The sequence below is a fragment of the Juglans microcarpa x Juglans regia genome, chromosome 2S (genome assembly GCF_004785595.1).
Source record: "Juglans microcarpa x Juglans regia isolate MS1-56 chromosome 2S, Jm3101_v1.0, whole genome shotgun sequence".
NCBI lineage: Eukaryota > Viridiplantae > Streptophyta > Magnoliopsida > Fagales > Juglandaceae > Juglans > Juglans microcarpa x Juglans regia.
The window spans coordinates 3,974,464-3,993,243 of NC_054597.1; the positions used below are offsets into that span (position 1 = coordinate 3,974,464).

At 36.9% G+C, this 18,780-nt stretch overlaps 2 protein-coding genes across 7 annotated transcripts; one reads left to right on the forward strand and one right to left on the reverse strand.

The window, feature by feature from the left end:
• The first annotated feature begins 1,423 nt into the window (after positions 1–1,423).
• On the forward strand, positions 1,424–5,162 carry LOC121252214 (protein REVEILLE 1-like). Of its 2 annotated transcripts, XM_041151744.1 has the most exons (6): positions 1,424–2,080; positions 3,081–3,215; positions 3,325–3,436; positions 3,522–3,583; positions 3,760–4,161; positions 4,247–5,162. In XM_041151744.1, the coding sequence occupies exons 1-6, from the start codon at positions 2,069–2,071 to the stop codon at positions 4,997–4,999; spliced, it is 1,476 nt and encodes a 491-aa protein (XP_041007678.1). In that variant the 5' UTR covers positions 1,424–2,068; the 3' UTR covers positions 5,000–5,162. The 2 variants fall into 2 exon arrangements, with proteins under 2 accessions (XP_041007678.1, XP_041007679.1); XM_041151745.1 differs by lacking the exon at positions 1,424–2,080 and having other exon boundaries at positions 3,185–3,215; positions 3,522–3,644.
• A 1,851-nt stretch (positions 5,163–7,013) lies between these two features.
• On the reverse strand, positions 7,014–18,371 carry LOC121252158 (SUPPRESSOR OF ABI3-5-like). 5 transcript variants are annotated; one of them, XM_041151645.1, is made up of 16 exons: positions 18,181–18,369; positions 17,064–17,203; positions 16,800–16,840; positions 15,801–16,542; positions 15,629–15,700; positions 15,449–15,541; positions 15,286–15,365; positions 14,857–15,007; positions 14,237–14,324; positions 14,057–14,148; positions 13,853–13,921; positions 12,517–12,696; positions 10,949–11,141; positions 8,390–9,349; positions 7,889–8,073; positions 7,014–7,439 (listed from the first exon to the last, which is right to left on the reverse strand). In XM_041151645.1, exons 2-16 carry the CDS (start codon positions 17,118–17,120, stop codon positions 7,260–7,262), a joined length of 3,183 nt encoding a protein of 1,060 aa, XP_041007579.1. In that variant the 5' UTR covers positions 17,121–17,203; positions 18,181–18,369; the 3' UTR covers positions 7,014–7,259. The 5 variants fall into 5 exon arrangements, with proteins under 5 accessions (XP_041007579.1, XP_041007578.1, XP_041007581.1 ...); XM_041151644.1 differs by having other exon boundaries at positions 14,857–15,010; positions 18,181–18,368; XM_041151647.1 differs by lacking the exon at positions 17,064–17,203 and having other exon boundaries at positions 14,857–15,010; positions 18,181–18,368.
• Between the last annotated feature and the right edge of the window lie 409 nt (positions 18,372–18,780).

An 18,780-nucleotide genomic window follows, 5' to 3' on the forward strand; every position in this document is an offset into this window, starting at 1 on the left:
TACCATTAGAAGTGCATCTCCAGATCAACATATCTGGACTTCTACAAGGACTGATTGGGATTCTAATTATGGTTTCTGCTTCAAATTCACTAAAGATTTCTTGGACCAAGTTTGAGTTCCACTGCAGTGTGTGTTGGTCGTAATATATTAGTTGTATGAAAATGTTGATTAAGGATTTTACTCCTATTTTAATTAAGATATATTTTCTTTGTACATTGGCTTTTCCAAAAGAGCCCCAAGGCTCTCTTTTTTATGATTTTTATAACTTTATTTTAAATATATCATGATATTGGGGTTTTCACTTTTAAGTCAAACTTTGTTACTACCAAAGTTTCTGCTCCACCTTCGAATATTATATATTGACTCGAAAAACTTCAACCAAATTTAATTTTAGGAACAAAATTTTCCACCTAACTTGCTCGATAATACTTAAGAAACCATGTTCTGATATTTATATTTCTTCTAGTTTGGATTCAAACTAGATATAATACTCTTAAACTGTTTGATATTGTCTTCAAAGTAATGTTCTAAATATAGTTTAAGAGTATGCAAGTCTCTCACAATCTTTTAAAATTTTTTTTATTACAATTGAACCATATTTTTTTTTTATAGAAACTACGCAAAATTTTCACATTTTAAAACTTTATAAGTTATTTTTCATTATCTCCATTTGTGTCTATAAATGATATTTACCATTCTTTTAATTAATACTAAAGAAAATACTAGAAATTGTGAAATAAGCTAATATATAATTCACTTGTAATATAGAGTAATGTTAGGTAGAAGCTCGATCCAAATGAACAAGTCTCATATAAATTATTTGTAAAAAAAACGAGTCCTGCTAATAAAGAATAGTTTTTTTTATATTTTTTTAAGATGTGATCCACTTGTTTACAAGAACTTGTATGAGATTAGTCTATTTAGAATTTGTACATATGATTCTGTTTGGATTCAGAGATGAGTTGAAATGATTTTAAATTAGTTGAATAAAATATTATTAGAATATTATTTTTTAATATTATTATTATTATAAAATTTAAAAAAATTAAATTATTTATTATATTTTATATAAAAATTTAAAAAAATTATAATAATAAAATGGTATGAATTTTCAATTTAAACCGGGCATAATTTCTATGCGGTATATAAGAGATGACGCGTGGGCCGCTCAATCAAGAGCGAGTAGAAGGAAAACTCCACGTCCCGCGAGCATGGTATGTTGTCTCAATTATCCTTTAGCTTTTAAAATTCCCCACACAAACGAATTAGAAATAGGCAGCGCAATAAAAAGCGGTAGACATTACAAGAAATCGCCACGTGTCGGGACCTTCATGCGACGTGAGCCACAAGATTCCATCGACTTCTCGAGCGCTCTTCTTGAAGAGAAAAATTAGCTTCTGACGTGGCGACCTCTTCTTTCTTCTTATCACGATCACAGCCCAAAGTCCCCAAATTGTTCATTCACTTACCCATCTCTCTCTCTCTCCACATCCATTTTTTTCATCGAGTGGTTTTCCGGGTACGATTGCTCTGACGAAATGAGGATATTTGGGAGCTCGGGTGATCGAAATACCCTCCTTTTTGTTCTCTAAAGACCATTTCGAAAGACAGTTTCTTGGTGGGGTCTTTTTTTTTTTTTTTTTTTTGTGCTAAATTTTCTTCTTTGTCCTTGGCACCGTTTGTTCTTGCGTGACCATGTCAGAGGCGATTTTTTTTTTCGCTCTCTAGTTTTCTTTCTATAGAACTGTAAATTTCGAGAACTTTGGTTGCTCTCGCTTTGAATTTGTGTTGTTGCCAACTCGAATCGGGGTTATTTTGTTTGTAACTAATGGGGCTTGAAGGCTTTTGGAATGTGCAATTCTGGGGTTGAGAGCTCCGAGCTCGGAACCAGCTTGAAACTGAAGAGAGAAAGTAGGATTTGGGGTTAATTTATTTGGAGTCTTAAATTTATGAACATTTTTTGTTCTGCGGGCAAAAGGAGTTAGATAAATCTGTTTTGTGGAGAAGCGAAGGCAAAGAGAGTGCTCCGCTCTGTTAAGCCAAGGTAACTTTGGAGGTTGCTGCTGCTATGGCTATTCAGGTATGTATATTGTTTTCAATAAAAAATTTTATTATGAATTTATGATCTTACTATTCTGTATTGATATGTGGTGTCAGCAAGTAGAAAGTACATTATTTCTGCAATTTCACTTCTTAGTCTTCAATTACCAATTATACTTAAATTCTGATCATTTAAGTATAACTGCAGTTTCCTTGTCACGACTTTCTGACTATGATTATTCATTTGGGCTATAAACAAGCACGCTTTGCCTTTTATTGGAGCTATAACATTATGATCTGAAGAAGTTAATTTAAAAGGAGGCTTATATGTGATGGATGAAAGTTTTTGCTCTCCCTAAAAGTGAACTATCATTGGACGAATTGAGCAGTTTATGTTTGAAATTACTCTCTCTCTCTCTCTCTCTCTCTCTGTTATTTTAAGTGATGAAATGATGTCATTTTCTCATCATTTATCCATTATGGCAGCTCTCGTGTTTTCAGTTCGACATTTTTGTTGGGTTCTTCCCTATTTCTTTGTCATGCAGTCTTTCTAATAAAATTTCCTATTTACTGATCAAAAAACTTTTATCAGGGAAAAGTCAAATAAAATAATTGTCTATTAAAGTTTCCTACCAATAAAGTAAGTCAGCTCCTTGAACAGTGAAACATAACTTTTATTTATTTATTATTGCTTTAATTGTTGGCTTGGGGTAGTAATTGCAAACTGCAGCAGGATCTTCTGTTTGTTGAATCACTTTTGGGCTTGTTTGGCTATTCTGAAATATTCTGCTTTCCTCAAACATAATTATTTGATTCGTTACTCATTAAAAAATTATTAGATTCATTAACAGTTTATATAATCTTGCTATTAGAATGTGTGTGATTTGGCAGTTCAAAATTTCCAATTGCCATCAGATGGTGGTGTGGGAAGAAGGGATTTTCTTCCCGCCTCTTTAAAAATTTGCAAATATTTGTTTATCTGCTGGAAGGAAACAAAGGGAATTCGTTTTGATGCCATTTTTTCCCTCCTTTGGCTATAGGATCAAAGTGTGGGTATTCTATCACATTCTCTTCTTCGGGCAAGCAATGGAATGCCTTTGAGTTCTGGCCTACATTCTGTAACTGGCACCAAACTAAGAGATCAGTTTTCTTGCGGGAATAGTTGTGCTCCCAAGGTTTGTATCTTTTCTGCATTCTTCATGCACTTTTTCTGTCCACATAATCAATTGATTTGATGACTCTGAGTGCTCACTTTTCTACCTGTCCATTGTTACTTTCTCATAGGTAAGGAAACAATACACAATCACAAAACAAAGAGAAAGATGGTCAGAGGAAGAGCATAAAAAGTTTCTTGATGCTTTAAAGCTGTATGGTCGATCTTGGCCACGGATAGAGGGTATAGTTTGATGCAAATTTCTTATATCTCAATCAAAATTTTTTTACCGTTATTATTTGCTTATATTGTTCAGTTTCTGTAACAGAACATGTGGGCACAAAGACTGCAGTTCAGATTCGAAGTCATGCTCAGAAGTTTTTCTCTAAGGTTTACTGCTCTTATTCCAGTTCCCATTCTCTACCATAGTATCTACTTCCTACCTATTAAAGTAAGTTAAATTTTTATGGAGCCCGAGGTTTGCTACCTTTCTAGATGGGTTCACACATTCATCCTTGGTGCCGTTCTGACTCCGTTTTTTTTTTTTTTCTCAATCTATACAATAGGTCGTTCGTGACTCTAATGGTGGCAACATTAGCTCCGAGCCCATTGAAATTCCTCCTCCTAGACCAAAACGAAAGCCCAAACATCCTTACCCGAGGAAACTTGGAATTAGGCCTAAGAAAGAAACCTCCACCCTGAAACAGCCAATAAGGTCCGCATCTCCAAATATATCAGTTTCAGAAGAAGAAAACCAATCTCCAACCTCTGTATTATCTGCAATCGGTTCATATGTAGCAGGTTCAGATACCCCTAATGACAGCTTCTCCCCTCTTTCTTCTGCAGCCAGTGTCCAATCTGGTGGCTTAGTACTACTGCCAGAACCTAACCAATCGACTGAGAGAAGTGCATCTCCATCACCAGCTCTAATGACACTGAGTTCAGTTTCTGATGCGCAACTTCCTACGGTACTTGCCTTGTCCAAATCAATAAATTTCAATGAAACCTTGTATATCACTTTTATATTGTTATGATGTTGGTCTCAAATCCCAGAAACGCGAGTTACTTCCAAAAGGAAATGCCTGTGCTAATGAAGGTACGTTGGAGGAATCGTCACCCCAGTATCTGAAGATTTTTGGAAGGACTGTATTAGTTACAAATTCTGGGCCATCTTCTCATGGCATGGGGACTGGCAATTTCATACCAGCTGACATGCAAGACGAAAAATTTGTGCAAGCATTACCAGTGAGCAGTCGGCCCGTGGAATCATTAACGGGGAATACAGAATGTGTTTGGAGTCATTTTCCCCATGTCACACATGGTGCCCTCTCTTTCATGCAATGCCAGAAAGAAAGCTCAAATCGTGTAGAAGATAGTACAGCTGCTCATATGCCATGGTGGACCTTTTATGGGGGTTTACCATTTCCTTTTCTACCATTCCATAAGGAGGGCCCATCGAAAGCATATGTGGACTCTGATCTAGGAGAAGTCCAAGATAAAGTTCAGAAGGAAGGGTCCTGTACTGGTTCAAATACTGGATCAGTAGATGAGGAAAATGGTGATAAATGTTCAGAAGCTGAGACCCAGAGTCGGCCGATTTTCCTTGGAAATGAGAATCAAAGAGGAGGCCTAGTTTTCCAATTAAGACAAAGTGAAAAATCAGCTTTCTCTAAGCCAAGAAAGAGCCCTGAAAAGTGTGTGAAAGGGTTTGTACCATACAAAAGATGTATGACAGAGAGGGACATCCAGTCCTCAACAATAACAGGTCAAGAGGGGGACGAGAAACGTATCCGGCTTTGCTTGTAGTGTCCCTCGACGTAGTTTCCCTGTAGCAATTTCCTTCTACTTGCTGACAGTTTAACTGGCCGAGGGGCTGATCTGGGTACAGTTTAGTGGGCTAGAGAGAGAGAGAGAGAGAGAGAGAGAGAGAGTGGTTGGAGCAAATTATCGTCGAGTTGTTCTGTTTTTACCTCCAATTGTTAAAGAAAAATTTTAAATATAAGTTTTACACTCTGCACATTACTTAAAAACATATGATTTTAGTGGTATGCAGAGTGTGAGTCTTCTGTATAGTACGACTCATTGTTAAAAGATATATGCCCATTTCTCAAGTGCATGCATGCATGATAGTCTACCCCCGCCTTACCCTCCTTAGCTTTTGTTTTCTTTCTAATTCTTCTCCGCTGAAATATGAGTCACTTGATCGCTCAATCTGTTGTGCATACAAAACAAGTTTCTTATTTAAGAGTTCATTTCTTAGCATGTGCAAACTTTTGAGTATGGTTTCTTAAAGGGATTAATGCAAGTATGCACGAAACCAGTAACCAAAGTGGCTGATCAGTGGACAAGGATAGAGTTGTGTCAAAGAGCAAGGGTCGCTCCATCAAAATCACCTATTAGAATTTTTTTTTTTCCTTTTTCTAGAAAAACAAAATGGAAAATGAATCGTATTTCACGTGTATATCGCTTCTGGCAATAGTAGAACAACTGAAGCCTCTGTGGATTCTGCTTGAATCTTGTCGATTCTGGCTGGGGCCGAAGCGGTAATAGATCACGAGAATGGGCGAAGGCGGAAAGAAAGATTTTCGGGGATGGGATATAATCTGTGTATTACATCTACATACATTACCGAAGTGGGGTGGGACTCTGAACGGTTTGATTTACATGCATGGCTGGAGTGGAACGGGACTCCTACTTCCTTTGTTTTATTAGAATCATTGTGCCATTGTGGTCCGTTATCCGGCCTTTTAACTATACATGTATATCCTTTAATCAAATTGAAGTTAGATATGACGAAAATGTCATTTATGTATTGCTGACATGTCTTGATTTGATTTATACAATAGAAAGTAAAAATTTAAGTGCAGTTTGGATAGTGAGATGAGATAAAATGAGATGAGATAGTTTTAGATGAAAGTGAAATAAATATTATTAAAATATTATTTTTTAATATTATTATTATTTTGAGATTTGAAAAAGTTAAATTATTTATTATATTTTATGTGAAAAATTAAAAAAATTATAATGATGAGATGAGATAAAACTCACTTATCCAAACAAGGCATTAACTATCATCCTTTCAATATCCGTATATGTGACATTAAATTTTGGATAGAAGTAAAATATAACAAATTATTTTCTAATTATTTAATGCAACATCATAAAATAATAAATAGATAAATAGAAGATAATAAATAGCATTACACCTCGTTTGGATAGTCGAATGAAATAAGATGATTCGTAAATAGTAATAGAATAATTTTAAAATGTTTTATAACGTTTGAGAAATGAGAAAAAAAATTGAATAAAAATATTATAAAATTCAAAAATTGTTAGAATATAATTTTTTAATATATATTTTGTTTTAAAATTTGAAAAAGTTAACTTTTTTTTATGTTTTATTTAGAAGTTTAGAAAAATTTTAATTATTAGATGAAAAAGTTTAAGATTTGAAACTGAAAAGTTTGTGTTTGTAGTATTTTAATATTGAGATGAGATAGAATGAGATAAAATAAAAGTATCTTGTAACACAAACGGAGAGGACTCATCTCGATGTGACAGCCTACTCCCAACACATTTACTGCTAAGATTATGTCGGGCAATGAACAATATTAAAATACAAATCTCGTCACCCCTCCTAGTTTTTCTGCCTACTAATTATTAAAAAAAAAACTGTTTTTGATATGGTTTTGGGACTTCTGTATTAAACGCGTACATGGAAATACCGCAACCATAAGGCCCAACCTAGGTCCATGTCAAGAGGATTACTTTCCAACCAGCAATGTCGCTTTTCAAGTGGTCAACAGCGCACGCTGACAAGAAGAATAAAATTTCAGAGCTTTGAAATATATTTTAGAATTTCGCAACCGCTGGAAAGCGAGTTTGTACAAGATAAAAATGAGTCGGACGACACCTTTAACCACTACTGCATGACCAAAACGCCTATCCCCACCATGCACACCACAATTTCTAACCAATTTGAAAGCTCTGCCACCGACTCCCTTTCGCATGGTTTTTGTGTCGGCTCCCTGCAATCCATAAGCAGCTTCAATTGCGGCATATCCAGCTACGACATGTCCCGAAACCTGGCAAGCGCCTTCTTATGTATTAAGGTTTTGTAACTATCCCCAGCCTGCACCTCAAGGCTAGGATCAAGCTTCTTCTGCTGGCTCCCAAGTCCTGCTCTACGTTCTACGGCTTGTGCCTGGACTGGCTCTACCATTCCACTCCCGTCCTTCCCTAATCCCTGCGTACCACACACCAGATCAATACCAACACAAGAAAAGAAGTCCCCAGTATGTATGTGTCAGAATCTGCACCAATTTAATGCTTCAAAGACCAAGTGGCCACTGGTACTATCAGATTTGAGGTGCCTAAAGTTATAAACAAGTACAAGACGCCACTTGTTATACAAAGCTTGCTGCTTTAAACATAAGGAAAGAGGAAAAAAAAAGCTAGTAACCATAATAAAAGATATTTATGTAAGGGTATGATGACATCTGCATCAAACCGCTCACAAATAATAAATGAATCCCTTTTCTAAAAAAGTTAAATAAAATCTGTGTTTTACCACAAACAAGAATAAGGTTACTGTTAAGAACCATTTCAATCAAATATGGAAGGCACGTTTTAGTTGTATATAGCCAATTCTTCAATGGTTCATAATTATTACAAGTGAAAAGAAGGAATCGATACCAAGCCTTCATGCCAGCCCATGTTGCGGAGCATCCGGTTACCCACATTGCTTTCATCAATTGCTTTGTCTGGAGTAATAACCTCGTAACTGTTAACATTACCATCTCCGAATACACGTCCTCCACCAACACCAGGGGGGAAAGGCATTGAATCCATAGAGCCCTTCCTTGATGAAAAATCTCGGTCTTGGATGTTCATCAACAGTAAAGAGACCGGATTTATCAGAAATCAAAACAAATATTACGAGATAAGAAGCAATGGATCGTAAACTTTGATAACCAATGTGGGAAACAAAATAATATTTGGCAGACGTCCCAGGGCCAGGGCTAATTGCAAAGACAAATGTCAAAAGGGACGAAGTGTAACATTTCCAAACATATTGGAGCATTTTTCCATGTACTACATTAGCAATCATTTGCAACAACAAACATTTATAACATGAACCCATAAGACAGGATCAAAGGCATGCCACTAAAAGATATATTTCAGAGCAAAGCTTACTTGAATCGCTAAATCCCAGGTCAGGCAGATCCTCTCCAACAGAAGATGAACCATACAGAGTCCTTCGCTCAGCTGCACGATCCCTGTAGGTCGTTTGAGGTTGCTCCTTATACGCGGAAGCTGCATTAAATGGCATTTCAGAAAACCTCCTCTTGCCACCCCCAGCAGCCGCAGGTGACGTGTAGGTACCCAATGCAGATGCATCCGTTTTAAATGGGGTAAGACCCGTAGATACATCCACATTTGTTGATGAAGGTAAACCAGCAACATTTGCAGGGACAGTTGAAGTGGAAACTCCGGCAGATGATCCAGAATACAACGTTTCGGATCTCACTGTAGCTCTTCCAGAACCCCTAATAACCCCCATCACAGTCCCCCCTAAGCTGTTACTCACAGGTCTAGGCTTCACTGGAGACTCCAAACCAACAGCCTGAGCCATTGAGGTGGTGGTGGTAGTTCCTGAACTGGGCATAGAATTATCTTTTGTAGACAGTACATCGGTTTTAAACTTGCTCTTTGTAGATTGTCCAACAGAAAAGGGTCTGTCATCAGCTGACCCAGATAGTTGATTATCATCAAGAGCTGCACGAGGTGCTTGCCCTTCATGACTCCTCTGCTTCCAGATAGACAATACATTATTCATTTTCTTTTTATTAGCCAGAAGGCTGCTCCTTGAAGCGAGTTTAATCTCTTTTAGTTTCTCCTTCTCTTTCTTCTCTGCAGCTATTGCTGCTGTTGCTGCAGCCTGTACTGCATCTGGCAATGAGGCAGTCTTCTCAACTGATGTTGTAGCTGGTGCAGAGATGATCACTTTTCTATTACTGGATCCATATGATGCCTTGGGGGGCTCAGATTGGTTACCAGAAATTTTGTTGTCGTTCTGATCAGCACAAGGGATGTACTGATGAGTTTGTTGGTCATATGTATACCAAATTCCACTGTTACCATCATAATAGAGCCCTGCACAGAATAAAAAAGGCCGGATTCTAAAAAACAATTTCAGAGTGATTAAAACTAAAATTCATTCTATTAGCATAAACATCAAAACATATTTAAAATTCTGCAGATAACAATAATCCAGTGTATCAACAAATTATAAACAACAGGTACTGCAGTTTGCATACATATGCGCTGCAAGCAGTAATACATTGCCTCACTGCATAGCATGGACACTACTAAATTGATTGGCTTGCTGTCAAACGCTAAGTCAAGTAAGATATTCCATCTTGTGCGTTGTGTCCTAGACAGGCCAAAAACTTCTAAATGAAGTCTTATATACAAGACATCTGGTTTGCACCTTGCGGCATCTACACATTTCAACATGCTCAGCCACAACTTTGATAAAATTGGGCAAACGTACAGATACATCCAAGGATATAATATAAATATAATTATGTTTGCAACACCAAACACTTGCATTCAATTGCAGCATGTCAACAAGTGCTGGACTTGTAAAGCCCTTTGATATGCACAATATATCACATCAATGTCAACGCAACACCCTCCCCGCGAACAGACCCAAAAAAAATCAAAAAAAGCAGAGCTCTCTCTCTCTCTCTCTCTCTCTATATATATATATATATATATATTAACGAGCAATTCCATTATAGAAAGCACTTAAGGGGCCACATTTTAGGCGCGGTTTGGATAGTGAGTTGAGATGAAAGTTGAATAAAATATTATTATTGTTTTGGGATTTGAAAAGGTCGAATTGTTTATTATATTTGTGTGGGAATTTGGAAAAGTTGTAATGATAAGATGAGATGAGATGAAACACTTTCACTATCCAATATGCAGAAAATTTTAATTTTAAAAATCTGGACTGCATGGGGATTGATCAAATGCAACTTATATGAATAGCAGAACCACAAACATATAGACATATGCATATACATGCACACACACATATAAGGGGAGAGTAGGGGACCATTCCAGCACACAAGTATAAAAGAGGGAAGTACTTGTATGCTAGAGAGACACTCATATATTAAGGAAGTAAATGATCATTCTACAGCTTCTCGGTCAGGGGCACCATATTATGCATACACCAAAAAAAAAAAAAAAAAAAAAAAAAACATCAAACTACACAACTCCAGCAAGAAGAAAGAACCGTCAGAAAGTAAGGAATCTAGAGGCCCATAGATCTATAGGGCAAAAGGTCACTTTATTTAAGTTAATCCACTAATAACCCTTGAAAATCTAAAGAGTAAGGCAGTAACTATGCAGAAAAATAGTCAAGCACCCTCAAAAATGGTTCTTGGAAAGCTGTATTATGCGTGCATATCACTGAATGCATGTCCATACAGTGTTTGTGTATGTGCATGCACAGAGAGAGAGAGAGAGAGAGAGATTCATTACACTACGATATCAACCCAACATTAGACTGACTTGAAAAATGCATGTAACAGCCATGTAGACCAAATCTATTCAGAGAGAGAATGATACCCAACAAACAAGAAAGGGAAAGGTCCATCTAAGCATAATCATCTTTTTCCCATTTTCACCATAATAAGTACAAAAGGATTCAGATTACTGCTTCAAATTAGAAAATGTATAAACCTGAATTTCCATCATAGTAAAATCCAGAAGCAGCATCATAGTAATAACCAGATGCCTCATCCCACACAAATCCAGATTGTGAAGCCAAACCATTATTTTGATCTGGAAGCTCCCCACCAATTTGTTCCTGCCTGCTGGTTGATTGTTTGTCATCTGGGTTATATTCTTTTGGTGCCCATCCAACAGCATCATACTGAAAGGTCAAAAAGAAAGGAGCATAAGAATGCAATCATATCAAAGCAATTCTATAAGATTACAGAACCAGCACAAGTATTAAGTCCATATGCTACAATATGTCTCAGCCCAATGCTTTAGAAAGATTATGCTAGTTTGCAGGGAAGGGTAGATGACTCCCTTGGTGATTCCTACAGTCTATTAATGATACAGGGGGAGACTGATGGTGAACCCCTTCAAGAATGAGTTTTCTCCTCTAACATAGTGGCATTTTGAAAGACTGTAATAACATGTGTCACGTCAAACATCATTTGGGAGGGGCAAGGGCAAAATAAACTCAACCCTTAACCTAGGTCTGATTTTATAACTCATTACTATTTCTGAACAGGGCTTTGAGGCAGACAGATACCTCTGCTAAAACTTATACGGAGCTAGCCGAGAATAAATTCTTCTCATATGAAATAAACATAACAGTCAAAACAACAATTAATTTGGATCGAACCGCTTAGTTTCACTTGTTTGTTGTGGCACATTTATCATATAAAGACTAAAGTTGCATTTGGGTAGTGAGTGGTGATCTCAGATATTCTGTGAATAGTAGTAAAAAAATAATAATAGAATATTTAATAGTAGTGAATAGTAGTAAAAAGTATGTGAAAAGTAATAATAAAATAATGAATAGTAGTGGACAGAATACTCAACTACCCAAATTAGCCCTTAGAGTTCTTTACTCTTTACTTATGAAAAAAAAAAAAGACTAAGAGTTCTGATACAATGAAAAAACGAGATTAAATACCAAAAGATTGTATGTGATGGCATAGTTTCAAGGTGAGGCCTACTTGGCGCTGTTTTGTAGTATCCTTTAGTTTTTGTAATCAGTGAAAAAAGAAGAGATCAGGGGCAATCTTAAATTTTCCAACTTTTTCTGGAATGAGTTGTAGTTTTCAACTCAGTTTAGGAGTTATTTTAGATGACTTTTCTGTTTCAGTTAGGAATCTTAGTCCATACTGGAAAAATGTTTAGCAATTGCCAAATCTGTCAAAATTCATTGAACAAGTTTCACAAATTCCATCAGTTTTCTAAAAGCTTGAGGGTGTTATTGCCTTATCCTTCCTAGGTATGATTGCTTAAGAAACCTAGATGTGATTGACTATACTTTCTCTATCTTCTTTCTCCTTCAATACTCTGTTTTAATACCAAACAATAATTAAATTCCTAAACATATAACCGTCTCCAAGAAGTCTTCAGGAACGAAACCTAATCTAGTGCTGAATTTCTAAAGATACAAGATAAAAACAAAACAGGAGAAATCAAGTGACAGATTAATGTATGGGTAAATAAATAGATCCTGTCAAAGTAAAAGTACAAGCGCGTGCACACTTGTGTATAAGCACCTGTTGAGAAAATGTTGCTGCCTCAATTGCAGCAGCAGCGAGGCTACTTGACTGGGAACGTCCAGATGAACCTGATCCTGGAGCAAGGATGCTTTTTGCATATGCAACCCTCAAGATCTGCCCATTTTTTTCAAGAGTTGTTCCATTTGTTGCTTCAAGAGCTTTGGTCGCATCCTCCACCTACAAGAAGTCAAAGCAATGATTCTACCTGAAATTGGTAACCAACCTTCTTTCTTCCTAAAATCTTTTTTCATTTTTTTTTTTTTCGTGGGGGGGTGGGATTGCGAGCATTTCTACAGGCCTGCTGGAGAATGGAGTGCCCTGAGTACTTTTTTGACTGAGAGTTCCTTTTGAAAAAACAACATAAGGACCTAGATACACCTAGGACATGACCCGAGAAGAAACATTCAGCTAGAGTGCCCACCTGACTTGTCATAGATTTTGGATGAAAAATTCCTATTTCATCCTCCTTCCTATCCAACAAAAAGTTTGCCTTTTTTTTTTTTTGTACAATTTGTAGTCTGATTAACACCTGCCTTGCAAGCAGTACTCATGTTAACTACATGGTTGCATAGAACAATTGCATATTCCATGTACCAAAAGTACTAACATTAGAGGAAAATAAAGGAGAAAAAAAAAAGCAATTACCAGTCAATCTGAACCACAAACCAAATTAAACAGTGGTTCCGTCATTCAATTTAAGGATTTGCAAGGTTCCTTTCCTTTTCCTCCTTTACAACCAAACATCTAAGGCCACCAAGGGTGGTGGCTCAATGGTCCTTGGGCTACTCCCATGTGATTTGGCATGCACTAAATCCTGGGTTCGAATCTGAATAGATTCGCCTTAGACTGTTAGTATTATCTACCTAAAAATTCATTGAATTCTCTAGTGGGGCTAGGGTCTAAGCTATGGCTCAAACCTGATTTAAGGAAGTGCCTGCGGCTTCCTGCCATCTAGGCCCCTCTTGTCCGGTTGCCAAAGGGTAAGGTACTGCTATGGTCACATCCACGTAGTGAGGCCACCTCCAGTTACCCCCTCTTACTCTTTCTATTCAGCAAAAAAAAACTAATATCTAAATAACCATGCACACCGTCCTAAATTAGAATGAACTCCATCTGACTTGTCATAGATTTTTAACTCCACCTTAAAATAGGTTCAAAGCACCTAGTAGATTTAAGAATATATAATCTTATCAACCATTTATTTGAGTTCTCTACTTTTAACAGAGCGTGTGTATGCCATCCCTCATAATATGTTTTAGAAGACCAAAACATTAGATCACACTTGGAACATCAATTAAGGGAAAGCACAACATAATTAACCAGATAAGCATACCGAATGAAAATGTACAAATGCAAATCCCCTTGATACATGAGTAAATTTGTCTCTGACAAGACGAAGGTCCTGCAAGTTAAGATCAATAAAACTTATTTGCAAATGCTTAAGAGGACTGAGTTGAGGGGATGGGTGATGCAGCCTTCTAGTTAAAAACTATACAGTACACAGATATTTTTAGTTATTTGCTCAGCACATGGGCACCTTAATTGGAGAATGTTTGGAAAATTCATAACGGAGCATTTCTTCATCAGCATTTTCATCCAATCCTCGGACAACCAAAACATGAGTAGGACCTGAACACAATTACATCAAGTTATAAATTGAAGTGCCCAAAAAAAAAAAAAAAAAAAAATGCCAGCTTAAAGCAGCACAAATACTAACCTGCCTCCAATCCTTTCTTCCCTAAGGGTGCCGGAATTGATAAAGCACCATCCGTCAGGAGAGCATCATCAGTACGAGGCTCATTACACTGCAGCAAACACAAGAAAATGTAACAACCAATATGATCGAAATAAAATTTTAGACATCAAAGATATCTATTACAAGCCTATATTCTACATGTCTTATAATTAGTTCATGCCTCATGTATCGGCTCTGAGCACCAGAACTTAAATAGCACCAACTAGGTTTAATGAACCACCAGGTAGAAGACACGTGAACAGCATCATTATAAAACTGACAAAGCAGTCCTCAACATCCATTTGGGGCATTCGTAAAATAAAACAATATTAAAATGACATAAAACACCCAAAAGAACGTATCATCGGAGCATAAGAGATTCCTGACTGTCTCCAAATGGTCCCCACGTCAATTCAAGTGTGCTTGCCACCTTAATATAGCTAGCATTGGACTGTCACACCACATAGGCAGATTGTTATAGAAACTACAGAATGTAGATTCACAGCTGCCATGTGAGTTGACTTTAATATAGAAATGTTCTTTCATCACACCCTAAAACAAGAAAAGAAACAGATTGATAAAAACCAATAAAGTGTAAAAACCTGGAAGCAAGACGTTCGCCGAGCAAAATTGACACAGCCACAAAAGTTGCACATCCAATCAGATGGTACTGTATTGCTTCTATGGTTAAAGTGTCCTGATTTCACAGCATTGTCTTGATCAAATGGTCCACCTACCCCACCAGTTGGCTTACTACTGCAACAAAACATGGTTCACCAAGTATAATAGCAACAAAAGATGAACCATAAAATTGGCATGCATTTAAGATGTGCAGTATTACTTTCACTACAACAAAAGTAACACTAGTGGAAAATACATTCAACCGTAACCATAATCACCACAGTAAAATTAAACTTCATCCAGACTTCTCCCGGCCTGAGCTCCTGACTGAATTTTTTATATGCAATTAAGTCTAAAGATTTTGTCATAAATAACATCAGATAGAATAACAAGAACCACAAAAACAATACCTATACTCAAAAAAAAGCTTCCTTCCATCCACAACAAGACCATCATCTCCGATCTTGTCCATCATTGCACGTGCTGCTTCCTGTTCCAGAACAATAACTTCCCATGAAAACTATTATTTTGTATGAAAACATTAAAAATTAAAAAGGTTACATATTAGAGTACCAAAGAAGGAAAATCAATAAAAGCGAATCCACGGGAGATCCCAGAGTTTCTCTCTTTGATCACACGGACATGACGAAGTGGTCCCCATTCAGCCTGATAGTCACACAAAAGGAGTTTTGATCAGAGAATAGATTGAAAGAAAAATAAAATAATTCAGGACGAAAAATGTCAAACTATTACAAGGATCTGGTACAAATCTTCCTCAGTTGTCTTCTGTGAGAGGCCCTTCACGACAACAGTGGCAGATGGGGCCTACACGACAACAGGATTCTCACTTAAGCGTTCTAGCAGGAAAAAACTCAGAGGTACACTACATAAAATGCAAAATACATGTTGAACAGTTTAAGCATACCGGAGAATATTGCTCACGATAACGCTTCTCTGGACGCTCCCTTCGTCTATCTGACCTTTGATGTCGATCATCATCATAGCTGTCCTCACGATGAGTTTGACCATGGCTTCGTCCTCGAGGGGACCTCGATCTAGGACGGTCATCACGACCCCTAGACCGGGAGCGCTCATGCCTTCTATGTGGACTTGGATCTCTATCCCGACTCATACATCTCTTATCATGGGATTCACGCCGCCTCCAATTACCATCTCTCCTGCTACCTCTGTCATAATCGGAATCATAACTATGTCGACCATATTCATAGTCCCTCTCATGGCTATCCTCCCTACTTTGATGGGACAAGCGGGACCTACAATCATAGTCATCATAAGCATAATCATCGCGGTCACGTCCCCCAAACCTTGCAAGCCTGTCAGTTGTGTGATCCCGAAAGTTGTCAACACCGTGATACCCATCCCCAAACTTCTCAAATCTCTGAGTGGTATTGATCTCATGATCACGAAAGGTATCCATCTCATGGTATGAATTGTACAGTTTCTCGTGACGCCTAGATTCCTTGTCAAGAGGATATTCTTCTTCATAACTTCTCCGCCTTGATGGTGGCCAAATGCCAGTAGCAAGAGGTGGTGATGGATAGCTCTCTCTATCCAAAATGTCATGATGGAAGACACTTCTCTGGTTAACATTTTCTCTAGAATATCTTTCATCTAAAAACCTCCTCTCATCATGGGAAACCCCAACCCTGACAAACAAAAAATGTAAAATGGGAGGCAAGAGAAGAGAAAATGTGATGATATAATGCAAACAAAAGGAACACAAAAAATGGTAAATATAAGAAACAATGGTAATAAAAAAAAGTTAGGTTGTAAAATCACATATGAAATACACACCACTAAAAGCATACAATGAACTTGTCATTCACATATTTTAAAGTGAAAACTCCTACCCACGAGTACTAAATTACTTTTGTGATGATGATAAGAAACGGTCGGCACTCACCGGTAGTTTGGATCATGTACCGCGCCATAACCCTCCAAAGCCTGTGAATTCAAGAGAATAACCTATGTCAGCCTATGTCAGCCACAAATAATCAATCATGATACGAGCTTAGGCAAATCCATTCCATATCCTCACTGCCCCCACGACTTTCTCTCATATTTAGGGATGAGATGCCGGAAAAAAATGGACAACCACATGTGCCCTTAAAAATTTCTTGTTTTATCATCCCACATAGGTGATTATTAAGGAGGAAACCACAATTACGCTGTTATTATCCCATCCTTGCTGCAGACCATAGCGACCAGGATCCATTTCTCGCATGCAATATCCTTCAGCGTTACGGCCCTGCAAGGCTCTTGAAGGTCGTTCAGAAGATTCGGGAGTAGAATGTATGAAAACCTCTCCTGTAATATACGCACAAACAGAAACAGTTATGCCATGATGAACCAGGAACCAATTAGTCCCATGACTTCACCTCCGCCCCTCTTTCACAACTGAAATCCTCAAATCAAACCCTTTCGACAAATTCAGTAACACCCATCTTCCAATTCTCTTAAACACAAAACAGGGGAGGATCTTGATTGTAGAAACCATCAGCTAATAAATCTAGAATATTATCCGGAGTGATGCACAGAAGGATACCACTCAAGTTCTAATCCAAATGTTCCAGAAACATGCATGACAATCAGAAATCAACATCTGTACCAGAAAGTGGAGAATTCTCTTTCCATCTTTTTTTTTCAACACAAGATGGGCCATACCAAAAAAACTTGTTAACTCCACTGAGCCACTCATTTCTTATTTGACAATGCATCTGCCAATAGCTACAGAACTTTTGATTCGTGATGTTAAGAGACCTTTCTTTTCAGCAAAGATAACTTTCTCATGCTGCTTTTTCATTCTTTTGGGAGCAAAAAATAAGGCTTATTTCGTTCCTTTTCATTTTTCAAAAATTTCGCATAGAGGTTAAGCTAGCATCTGAATTCATGCATATTATTACCATGTGTTATTGTCCGTGCAAATCAGATCAGAAGGAATTATAACTTGCAAGATAACAAACTATAAGAATGTTACAAAAATTTTCTCATTTGGAAGCAGTTATATATAGACACACAAAACTTAAATGTCAGTGTTTATTTTCTCTTTGAGGAAATCAACTAAAAAGTGCGAAACAGCAACTGCAGCGAAAATAAATAGTAAACCGTGTGAAATCGAATGCCAATCAATTCGAATGAAAGTTGAGCGTTTCAAATGAAGAAACCATTTAAATATTTGATAAAGATTGGGGTATCGGTGGATCTATGAAGAACGGCCACAAAAAGATTAATCTATGAAGAATCGCAACCCTAATCGCGGAGATGATGAATCCCCACGTACATACCAGGAGGAGATGCGGATGTGGGTCGATTCCGATCCGGTCTTGTCTATCTTATTATCTTCCCTCCTTGTTCTTCTTTTTCCCCCTTCCTGATTTCGCAGTTCCTCTAGGGTTTTATTTTCTCAGCCACAGAACTTCGCTGACACGACCGAATATACAAATTTATCATTTATGAATACGATTCGGGTTTGAGACTTTGGGCAGAAAAACTTTTCCGGTGGCTCAGCGGTATATTTGATTATTTTCACCTTTTTTAATTTCTTTTTCCAAATAATTAGTGACATTGGCATGTTAATAAATTAGATATGGTAAATATTTTAGACAAGTTAAATAAAATATTATTATAATATTATTTTTTAATATTATTATTATTTTATAATTTGAAATAGTCAAATTATTTATTATATTTTATATTAAAATTTTAAAAAATTATAATGATGAGATAAGATAAAATAGATTGAGAGTATTTTTTTATACAAACGAAATCTTATATTTAAGCAAGATTATTATATATTGCGTTCCCAATTAATTTCTAATTACAAAAATGGCTAAGGTTTATATCTTCTCTTTATAAAGATAAAAATAGTCATGTTCAGACAAAAT

What these genes read in the sequence shown, in the direction of transcription:
- LOC121252214 (XM_041151744.1), top strand. An exon ending in GGAATAGTTGTGCTCCCAAG is followed by an intron (nt 3,216 to 3,324) that starts GTTTGTATCTTT and finishes ACTTTCTCATAG; the next exon opens with GTAAGGAAACAATACACAAT. An exon ending in CTGATGCGCAACTTCCTACG is followed by an intron (nt 4,162 to 4,246) that starts GTACTTGCCTTG and finishes CTCAAATCCCAG; the next exon opens with AAACGCGAGTTACTTCCAAA.
- LOC121252158 (XM_041151644.1), bottom strand. Translation starts at nt 17,120, where the DNA reads ATGCGAGAAATGGATCCTGGTCGCTATGGTCTGCAGCAAGGATGGGAT. An exon ending in AAGATTTGTACCAGATCCTT is followed by an intron (nt 15,542 to 15,628) that starts GTAATAGTTTGA and finishes TGTGACTATCAG; the next exon opens with GCTGAATGGGGACCACTTCG. An exon ending in TTACTATGATGGAAATTCAG is followed by an intron (nt 9,350 to 10,948) that starts GTTTATACATTT and finishes TATTCTGTGCAG; the next exon opens with GGCTCTATTATGATGGTAAC.